Source organism: Piliocolobus tephrosceles, chromosome 3 (assembly GCF_002776525.5).
Source record: "Piliocolobus tephrosceles isolate RC106 chromosome 3, ASM277652v3, whole genome shotgun sequence".
NCBI lineage: Eukaryota > Metazoa > Chordata > Mammalia > Primates > Cercopithecidae > Piliocolobus > Piliocolobus tephrosceles.
The window spans coordinates 24,645,342-24,656,612 of NC_045436.1; the positions used below are offsets into that span (position 1 = coordinate 24,645,342).

Consider the following 11,271-nt stretch of genomic DNA (forward strand, 5'->3'; position numbering starts at 1 on the left):
TTTTGCCATGTTGCTCAGGCTGGTCTTGAACTCTTGGGCTCAAGCGATCCACCCAGCTTGGCCTCCCAAAATTCTGGGAATACAGTCCTGAAGCCACCACTCCCGGCCATTATTCTATGTTTTCTGTAGTGTTGTGTTAGAATTTTTCACAAGTTACTCTCATCCCTGGATATACACAGGGCATTGGTTCCAGGGCACCCTGAAGATACCGAAATCCATGAATGCTCAAGACCAGTGGATGCAGGTTCTGCATCCCAGGAATACTGTATTTTCGGTTCTATCTGAAGTTAATTGTGTTAGTGGATGTTGAACTTCCTGCCTGATATGGAGGGCTATTTAAAATAAATAATGTACTTTAAAATTCTAAAACTTTTGTCTTACTCCAAAATTAGTATAGGAAAATTTTCTGAAGCATACCACTACTACAGTGAGCCTTTGGAAGTTACTGCCATTACTAATCATTTCAGGACTAGCAACCTTATAAGACATGACAGCTTTTAGGTGAAATGTCAATGTGCTTCGTTTTTGAGACGGAGCCTTGCTCTGTTGCCCAGGCTGGAGTGCAGTGGCACAATCTCTGCTCACTGCAACCTCTGCCTCCTGGGTTCAAGCAATTCTCCTGCCCCAGTCTTCCAAGTAGGTGGAATTACGGGCATGTGCCACCACTGCCAGCTAACTTTTGGATTTTCAGGAGAGATGAGGTTTTACTATGTTGGCCAGGCTGGTTCTCGAACTTCTGACCTCAAGTGATACACTGCCTTGGCCTCCCAAAGTACTGGGATTACAGGTGTGAGCCACCACGCCTGGCCCAATGTGCTTTATATGTAAGTAAATGTAGGTATCTCTATATATGTATTACATATAATACATAAACTATAATACGCTATAAGTTTGTGGATTCAGCTAAATTTGTATGACCTCTTGAGAGATTTTCTGAGATAGTCCTATAATACTTTTTATTGTACATGTGTTAAATGCCAAGGACTATGACAGGTGTCTTACATAATTTATTCATTTATGCTTAAAACCTGAAATAGTATTATTTCCTACTTTCTGAAAAGTGAAACTCAGAGAAATTAACTTGACCAAGTACATGCAGCTAGCTAAGTGTTTGAATTGGATGAAAACCCAATTCTATTAGGTATTGTTAGCTCTCAGTTTGCATTTTATCTGTTTTCTCCATTGTAGTGTTGGATCAGCAAGCCCATTTTTCCTTGTTAAAATATTTGGGATGCATTATTAAATATGAGCAACTGAACATATCAAATAGGAAAAATGTAAGTTGATTTGATATATAGAGGGATGCATAGGATGCTCTGAGAGCGTAAAGAAGGAGCAGTACAACTTAGCGATTGAGTATCATGCTAGTGGTTATGCCAGTTAGCGTAATGTTGGATAAGCATGTTCAAATTCTTATAGACTGCACTTTTACAGCTCTAGGCTTTTACAGCTCTAATTGAGGATAATAGCTCCTAACTTACGGAGTTGTTCTGATGGTTTAATTGAACCTGTGACTATATGGAAGATGCTTAGCATAGTGCCTGACATATAATTATCCTTGAGGACATGTCTCTTGGACTGAGTCTCTAGAAGGACCAAAACTCAGTCCTAGGAAAGAAGTGAGGGTAGGGTAATCTAAGCAGAAAGTGGTTTTTGCAGAAGAGGGGAAAGCACGATACCTATGTTTGTTTGTTTGTTTTCGTTAAGTACTTTGTGGGGACTGTAGCCAGATGAAGATAATGAAATATGAAGGGTTCTGAATGGTGAGCTAAGAGTGAAAAACTGTCCTGACTTGTGGGGAGTTATAAACAGATTGTTATGAGAGGAAACAAAATTTAAATTCGTTTGAAAAGTGAAGGCCTGAGGGACAAGTTAAATGATATCAAGAAGCAATAGGCATGTCGGGCGCGGTGGCTCATGCCTGTAATCCCAGCACTTTGGGAGGCCGAGGTGGGCCAATTACTTGCTGTCCAGAGTTCAAGACCAGCCTGGACAACGTGGCGAAACACTGTCTCCACTAAAGTTACAAAAATTAGCCAGGTGTGGTGGCGCATGCCTGTAGTCCCAGCTACTCAGGAGGCTGAGGCAGGAGAATCACTTGAACCCTGGAGGCGGAGGCTGCAGTGAACCAAGATCGCGCCACTGCATTCCAGCCTGGGCCACAGGCTCCACCAAAAAAAAAAAAAGAGCAATAGGAAAATCTGAAATTTGGGGTAGTCTAGGACAAAGGTGGATTTAGGGTGCATTATCCTAGATTGAAAAAGATTTAAAAGAACTAATAAGCAAATGCAATACATGGCTCTTGCTTGGATCCAGATTCTCATACCTCTAACAGAAAGAAAGCTCCTTTGGTCAAGAATTAACCACCATTTACGTGATATTCTTATAACAAAAAGAGGTTGTTATACTTCCCATTTTACAGGTCAAAGAAATGCAATTCAAAAAAAGACACATTGATTTTCTAAAGATACACAGTAAATAACTGAGCCAGGATTCAAGTCTGGTGTCCTCTCAATAATGTTAGTGCTTACATTGTTAAATACTGCCTCCTGTAACATGTTGTGATAGCTTTTGCTTGTGCAGTCCCTAGGACACTGAGTTAAAACTTTGAGTTTGGGAATAATTGATACATGGTGACTTTCTAGGGCTACTGCATTTTTCCTATTCTGCTCATCTAAAAAGAATGTCTGTATAGTAAAATAACTTGCTAGGTCACCAAGACAGAGCCAATTTCACATGTCAAAACCATGCATATACTATTACTCTCACTGTCATTGGGTTATGAGGAAAGCGAGAAGAAGAAGAGTTGAGAAGTGTCTAGGGAAAGAGGGTGAAGGGGAAAAAGTACTGTATTGATGGTTAGGTGGCTTGCAAGCTTTGATGGAGGAATTTGACTTGCTTAAAATCGGGTACCTGTGGGTGTCTTGAAAGCAAGCCAGGAAGTTGTTCTGCCTCACTTTTGTTTTGAAGTGTCAAACTTACAGAAAGATTGAAAGGGTATGCATCCTTCTACCTTTTCCCTGGATTCACCCCCATTGTTAACTGTTTGCTACATTCATATTTTCTCTATTTATACATATACATATATATACACACACTTTTTTTTTCTTTTGAGACAGAGTTTCACTCTGTCGCCCAGGCTGGAGTGCGATGGTGTGATCTCAGCTCACCACAACCTCCTCCTCTCGGGTTCAAGTGATTCTCCTGCCTCAGCCTCCTGAGTAGCTGGGATTACAGGCGTGCGCCACCACACCCAGCTAATTCTGTATTTTTAGTAGAGACAGGATTTCTCCATGTTGTTCAGCCCGGTCTAGAACACCTAACCTCAGGTAATCCGCCCGCCTTGGCCTCCCAAAGTGCTGGGATTACAGGCGTGAGCCACCGCACTTGGCTATACATTTTTTTTTTTTTTTTTGAGACGGAGTCTGGCTCTGTCTCCCGGGCTGGAGTGCAGTGGCCGGATCTCAGCTCACTGCAAGCTCCGCCTCCCAGGTTTACGCCATTCTCCTGCCTCAGCCTCCGGAGTAGCTGGGACTACAGGGGCCCGCCACCTCGCCCGGCTAGTTTTTTGTATTTTTTAGTAGAGACGTGGTTTCACCGGGTTAGCCAGGATGGTCTCGATCTCCTGACCTCGTGATCCGCCCGTCTCGGCCTCCCAAAGTGCTGGGATTACAGGCTTGAGCCACCGCGCCCGGCCGGCTATACATTTTTTTAAATTGTTGAACCTTCGGAAAGCTTCAGGCTTCCAGATGGCTTCCCGCTGTGCATCAATATATATATCTCCTAACAACAAGGGCATTTTACTTCTTACTGTGATAATTTTATTGTGCTCAATTTAACACTGGTACAACAGTATGTGATATATAGACCATACTAAGAATCTCACATTTATTCGTTCCCAACTGTTTTTTTTTTTTTTTTTTTTTTTTTTTGGAGATAGAGTTTCGCTCTGTCACCCAGGCTGGAGTGCCGTGCTGCAGTCTCAGCTCCCTGCCATGTCTGCCTCCTGGGTTCCAGTGGTTCTCCTGCCTCAGCCTCCCAAGCAGCTGGGATTACAGGTACATGCCACCATGCCCAGCTAATTTTTTGTCTTTTTGGTAGAGATGGAGTTTCACCATGTTAGCCAGGATGCTCTTGAACTCCTGGCCTCAAGGGAGCTGAGCGCCTTGGCCCCCCAAAGTGCTGGGATTACAGGAGTGAGCCACCACACCCAGCCTGTTACCAGCATTTTTTTGTTTTGTTTTGTTTTTATTTCAAGATCTCAGATGCAATCAGGGGTCACACATTGTATTTCTCATGTTTGTTTCCTCTCCTTAAATCTAGAAACCTTTTTTTTATGCTTGTTTTTCCTGACATTGACATTTTTGAAGAATGCATACCAGTTGTCTTATAAGAATGCTCCACAATCTGAATTAATTTTCTCATGGTTAGCTTGAAGGTCAATATTTTTGGAAAGAATATTATATGGGCAATGTTGTATACTTGCCATAGCATCCTATCAGGAAGCCCATAAGTTTGTCCCATATTTTTAAGTTTTTTTTTTTATTAAAATAAGTAATGTATGGGGTGAATCTCTGCAGTATGAATATCTTGTTTTTCCAAGAACTTCCACCCAGTGATTTTAGCATTCATTGATGATTCTTGTGTGAATGTTTAATACATTTGTGATTATGGAATCAGATTTTTTTTTTTTTTTTTTTGGGACGGAGTCTCGCTCTGTCACCCAGGCTGGAGTGCAGTCGCCGGATCTCAGCTCACTGCAAGCTCCGCCTCCCGGGTTCCCGCCATTCTCCTGCCTCAGCCTCCCGAGTAGCTGGGACTACAGGCGCCCACCACCTCGCCCGGCTAGTTTTTTGTATTTTTTTTAGTAGAGACGGGGTTTCACCGTGTTAGCCAGGATGGTCTCGATCTCCTGACCTCGTGATCCGCCCACCTCGGCCTCCCAAAGTGCTGGGATTACAGGCGTGAGCCACCGCGCCCGGCCCGGAATCAGATTTTTAACGTGGTGTCTTTTCTCACTCATAGGAAGGATTCCCTGTCTTGGATGTGAGGCTGCTTTCTTGAAGAAAACTTGACTTTATTTCATTCAGTGGGAAGAGCAGCAGCACAGCTATTAAGTTCTAATATGCAATTGGCTGCAAGCTGTGAAGTGTTCGTGGCAGTAGACTCTGAAGCTAAGGAACTGAGGGCTTAATAAGTTTCTAGAAGCTGCTATTAACATGCCAAGTCAGTAAAACTGAAAGCTGGCCAGATTTCAAGGTCTGGGGAGGATATCCACTGCGTACTGGGTCGTGAGCTCTAGAGAGCTACGCCTTGCTAAAATAAAAGAATTATCTTACCTACCATCTTTGTTCAAGGCTCAATGGAATTTGTGACGGCCCTGGCTGACCTCCGAGCAGAGGCTAGCTGTCCCATTTGTCTGGACTACTTGAAAGACCCAGTGACCATCAGCTGCGGGCATAACTTCTGTCTCTCCTGCATCATTATGTCCTGGAAGGATCTAGATGATAGTTTCCCCTGCCCCTTTTGCCACTTTTGCTGTCCAGAAAGGAAATTTGTAAGCAATCCCCAGCTGCGTAGTTTGACTGAAATTGCTAAGCAACTCCAGATAAGAAGCAAGAGGAAGAGGCAGGAAGAGAAGCATGTGTGTAAGAAGCATAATCAGCTTTTGACTTTCTTCTGTCAGAAAGACCTAGAGCTTTTATGTCCGAGGTGCAGTTTCTCCACTGATCACCAGCATCACTGTGTTTGGCCCATAAAGAAGGCTGCCTCATATCATAGGAAAAAACTGGAGGAATACAATGCACTGTGGAAGGAGAGAGTGGAACTAATTGAGAAAGTCATAACTATACAAACCAGAAAATCACTGGAACTGAAGAAACAGGTAAAACATAGGGCAGAAGAAGTCAAGTCTGAATTTGAGCAACTTAGGTTATTTCTGCAAAATGAGCAAGAGACTGTTCTTAGGCAATTACGAGATGAAGAGATGGATGTTTTAGCACAACTAAATGAAAGCCTAACAAAGTTTTCAGATTATACCTCCTCATTAAAATATCTACTAAAGGAGATAGAGAGCATACATGTGAAGTCAGAACTGGAATTACTGGCTGATGTTAAGGATATCTATCACAGATATAAAAATTTAAAATTCCCTGAACCTTTTTCATTCAAATTGAAAGAATATGGTTACCATCTGCCTCCACAATATTCTGGCCTAAACAAAATTATCAAGCGATTTCAAGTAGATGTAATTCTAGATCCTGAAACAGCACATCGTAAACTTATAGTTTCAGAAGATAGAAAAACTGTGCGGTATGGAAATACAACACAAAACTTGCCTCGTAACCCAAGAAGATTTTATCTCCTCCCAGCTGTTCTGGGTTCTAAGGGATATAGTTGTGGCAGGCAGTACTGGGAAGTAGAAGTGAAAGACAAGACTGAATGGATTCTTGGTGTCTGTAATGACTCTCTTCCCAGAAGGAGGAAGAGTCAACCAATTTTAGTACAGGATGGACTATGGGGAATTTGGCGATCTAGTCAGAATAATTATATTGTATTGGGCCATAAGGAAATTATTCTGCTGCCCAAAGTAACACCTAGTAAGATTGGCATTTTTTTAGACTATGAAATGAATGAGGTTTCCTTTTATAATTTGAATGATAGATCTCTTCTCTATACTTTTAATGATGATTTTACAGGAGCACTTTGGCCTTATTTTTATACTGGAACTGACTCAAGACCTCTTAAAATTTCTACAGTAACAGATTCTGAATGAACTAGTAGAAGACTCATTTTCTTTCACCTATTGGACATAACTGAGCCAGTGAATCTAGTTTTGGCCATTCTGTATTTTCTCCAGTTTTTCCCTTAAAAACTATTTTTTATCTCAGTTTCAGCAACTTCCAAAAAATGTGATTATGGGACCTACTTTATAATAAATTATGGGGTCAATGACAAGGTAGTTTAGAAAGTCTATGGTAAAATACTTGAAAAATCTGTTACTGAAGAAATGTATTGTGTAAGAAAATGTATTACTTTTGTAATTGCCAATAAAAGCCCAATAATTTTTTTCTGTATTATATACTTTTCCTTTAAGAAAGATTAAGTCTTTATTAAAGGCATTCATCATTACTCTTGGACTACCTGCTATTTAAATATAGCCTCTTTTTCTTCTTTTCTTTTTCCTCTTCTCCCCTCCCCTCTCCTTTTTTCGTTGCCCAGGCTGGAGTGCAATGGCTGGGATCTCAGCCCGCTGCAGCCTTCGTCTCCCAGGGTCAAGCAATTCTCCTGCCTCAGCCTCCCAAGTAGCTGGGATTATAGGTTTGTACCACCACGCCCAGCTAATATTTGTATTTTTAATAGAGACAGGGTTTCACCATGTTGGTCAGGCTGGTATCGAACTCCTGACCTCCAGTGATTCACCTGCCTCGCCCTCCCAAAGTGCTGGAATTACAGGTGTGAGCCACCGCGCCGAGCCAGGTAGCTACTTTCAACCTTTTTTTTTTTAATTAAAGTTTTTATTTTTCTATTTTGCCCAGGGTGGTGTTGAACTTGTGACCTCAAGGAATTCTCCTGCCTTAGCCTCTCAAAGCACTGGGATTACAGGCATGAACTACCATGTCCAGTGCCACTTTCACCTTTCATTTGTCTACCTCTGTTTTGTTTGTTTGTTTGTTTTGAGACAGTCTCGCTCTCTCTCTCCAGGCCGAAGTGCAGTGGCCTGATCTTGGCTCATTGCGAGCTCCGCCTCCCGGGTTCACGCCATTCTCCTGCCTCAGCTTCCCGAGTAGCTAGGATTACAGGTGCCTGCCACCATGCCTGGCTAACTTTTTTGTATTTTTAGTAGAGACAGGGTTTCACCATGTTAGCCAGGATGGTCTCCATCTCCTGACCTTGTGATCCGCCTGCCTCGGCCTCTCAAAGTGCTGGGATTACAGGTGTGAGTCACTGCGCCCGGCCCTACCTCCGTAACTTACTTTATTTTTAAATAAAGTTTTTTATTTATTTTTATTTTTAAATAAAGTAACTTACTTTATTTTTTATTTTGCGTGCCTTTGTCAGTATTGCCTTAGTCCTGTAGAAAATGAGATGGCACTCTTAACATCTTTCTCTGCCACACACACACATACTGTACACACATAACCAGCAGATAATCTGTTCCCACTGGACAGAGTGCCCTCTAGTGGTGTGCAGCTACTGTCCTTCACTTTGGGAAATGATCTCTAGTCTCAGAATCCATCTTAACTTAGTTGCATGTTTTCCTCCTTAGGTTTATTCTGTTAATTCAGGCATTAACATCTTTCAATAGATCACAGATGGATGACATTTGGAAAAACTTGTGTCAACAAAAAAGATGAGCTTTTGATGGGATTATGTTTTATCTTTTTAGATTAATATGGAGAAAATTGACATATCAGCTAATAGACATAACTGAGACAGTGAATCTATTCCATGCATTTTTATGTAATTGGAATTTAGTTTTTAGTGTATGTGTATTTAACATCTTTTGTCAGATTTGTCCTTAAGTATTTAATTTTTTATGTTGATTATTTCACTTCTAATTGTTCATTACTAGTATATAGAAAACTAATTTTTGAATATTAATCTTATTTCCTATAGCTTGCCAAACTCATTTTTAGTAGCTCTTGTTTAGATTCCATTGGATTTTCCGTAGAGAGAGTCGTGTCATGGGCAGGTAAAGACATCTGTATCTCTTCCTGTGTAATATAGATTTTTTTTTGATAGAGCCTCGCTCTGTCACCGACATTGTAGTGCAGTGGCATGATCCCATCTCACTGCAACCTCTGCCTCCTGGGTTCAAGCAGTTCTGGAGCCTCAGCACCGTCCCCTCTCCACCCCAAGTAGCTGGGATTGCGGGTGCCTGCCACCATGCCCGGCTGATTTTTGTATTTTTAGTAGAGATGGGGTTTCATCATGTTGGCCAGGCTGGTCTGGATCTCCTGACCTCAGGTGATCCTCCCATTCTGGCCTCCCAAAGTGTTGGAATTACAGACATGAGCCACTGCACCCAGCCCAAAAGCACAATTTTAAAAAAATCTAAGTTTAATGTTTGAATTATTGTTCACAAGATTTATTTGAATTACAAATATTGCTTTATAACCACTTTTGCCAGTTTTTCAGAGGCAGCCACTTTGAACTCCTCAGCTCTTTTGGTATTTGCTTTTATAGTCACTAAATCACGTTCCAATAATACCTCTGGATTTTTCAGTTTGAAGTGTTAAAATATGATGTCCCACTTTGGAAAACAAGAATTTGGAACAGGCTTCACCTTGTGGCCCTCTTCTAATAGAATTTCTCATTTTTGTTTTAGAATATTTTCTCACATTTATTTTGACTATTTCAATATCATTCATTTCTGAGCCATTTATTGTCGATTGCCTTTTTGCTTTTTCTGTAACTGTTTCCTGTAGTTAATACTTATCTAATCTTCAATATGCTTTGTATTCCATGTTCTTCTTCTTCTTAATTCATTCCCAAACTGTCCCCTGCAGTTGCCTAGTTTCCTGAATTCATTTAAAGGCATCTGGCTTTGCACCATTTTCATCTTGCAGAATGCTCTCACGGAGCCCTCTCATCTGCAATGCAGGCACATTTGTTCACTAAGCCAGCTGCTCAGGTATCTTGGAGATATTCTTGGCATCTCTTGGATTGTTTTACCTGGCTGTTTTTCCATTTGGAAGTTGGTTTCTTGTTTAATTTGAGCACATCCTTAAGTAGTTTTCTAATAAGGTACATGAGAAATAAAGTTTTTGAGACCTTTGTATCTGAAAATGTCTTTAGTCTATCCTGATATTTAACCAAAAGTTTATCAGGGCCTGGAATTACAGTTTTAAAACAATTCACTCTTACGTATTTTTAACCTTTTAAATTGGGAAATATAATGTGATATTTACAATGTATTATGAAATACATTAAGGCCAGGTGCGGTGGCTCATGCCTGTAATCCCAACACTTTGGGAGGCTGAGGCAGGCAGATCAGGAGGTCAGGAGTTCGAGACCATCCTGGCTAACACAGTGAAACCCCGTCTCTACTAAAAATTCAAAAAATTAGCTGGGCTTGGTGGCATGCACCTGCAGTCCCAGCTACTCAGTAGGCTGAGGCAGAAGAATCACTTGAACCCGGGAGGCAGACGGTGCAGTGAGCCGAAATCGCGCCACTGCACTCCAGCCTGGGTATCATCTCAAAAAACTAAAAAAAAAAAAAAAATACAAAAAAATGACACATTAGCATACACAGAATTCTATAAGCATGAGATTTAATCAATACATTACGTAGATTTGGTCATGAACTCGCACCCAAGATCAGCTGGCCTTATAATGGATAAATTTAAGCTCCAGGTGCTATTGTAATGCTTCAGTTTAAGTTTTTTTTTTTTGTCTTTTTTGAGATGGAGGCTCGCTCTGTTGTCCAGGCTGGAGTGCAGTGCTGCAGTCTCAGCTCACTGCAGCCTCCCTCTCCCAGGTTCAAGCAACTTTCATGCCTTAGCCTCTGGAATAGTTGGAATTACAGACTTGCGCCACCGCACCCGGTCAATTTTTGTAATTTTAGTAGAGACGGGCTTTCACCATGTTGGCCAGGCTGGCCTCAAACTCCTGATCTCAAGTGATCCACCTGCCTCAGCCTCCCAATGTGCTGGGATTCCAGGTGTGAGCCACTGCAACCAGCCAGTTATTTTACACCAATTCAGAGAAAATTACACGTCTCCTGGTTGAATTACAATAATTAGTAGACATCAAAAATAGGATGATAGGCCGGGCGCGGTGGCTCAAGCCTGTAATCCCAGCACTTTGGGAGGCCGAGGCGGACGGATCACGAGGTCAGGAGATCAAGACCATCCTGGCTAACATGGTGAAACCCTGTCTCTACTAAAAAAATACAAAAAACTAGCCGGGTGAGGTGGTGGGCGCCTGTAGTAGTCCCAGAGGCTGAGGCAGGAGGATGGCGTAAACCCGGGAGGCGGAGCTTGCAGTGAGCTGAGATCTGGCCACTGCACTCCAGTCTGGGCGACAGAGCAAGACTCTGTCTCAAAAAAAAAAAAAAAAAAAAAATAGGATGACATTGGTGAAATAAGTGTTATTAGAGATACATGGGTCAACTGAAATAGTCGAAGATCTATAAACTCAATGGCTTCCGTGGACAAGAAAACAGTCATAGTTTAAAGACAGAATCATTTCTGTAAGTGAAAAGAGTTTTGTAAATGAAAAATATATAATGATGTATTTCCAGCATCCCTACTCTGCACTCCCCTT

General features: G+C 41.6%; 1 protein-coding gene across 1 annotated transcript; it reads left to right on the top strand.

The window, feature by feature from the left end:
• Positions 1–5,362: 5,362 nt before the first annotated feature.
• LOC111552398 (tripartite motif-containing protein 60-like) lies at positions 5,363–7,067 on the top strand. Its single transcript, XM_023226617.1, has one exon. The coding sequence runs from the start codon at positions 5,363–5,365 to the stop codon at positions 6,773–6,775; it is 1,413 nt and encodes a 470-aa protein (XP_023082385.1). The 3' UTR covers positions 6,776–7,067.
• Positions 7,068–11,271: the final 4,204 nt, after the last annotated feature.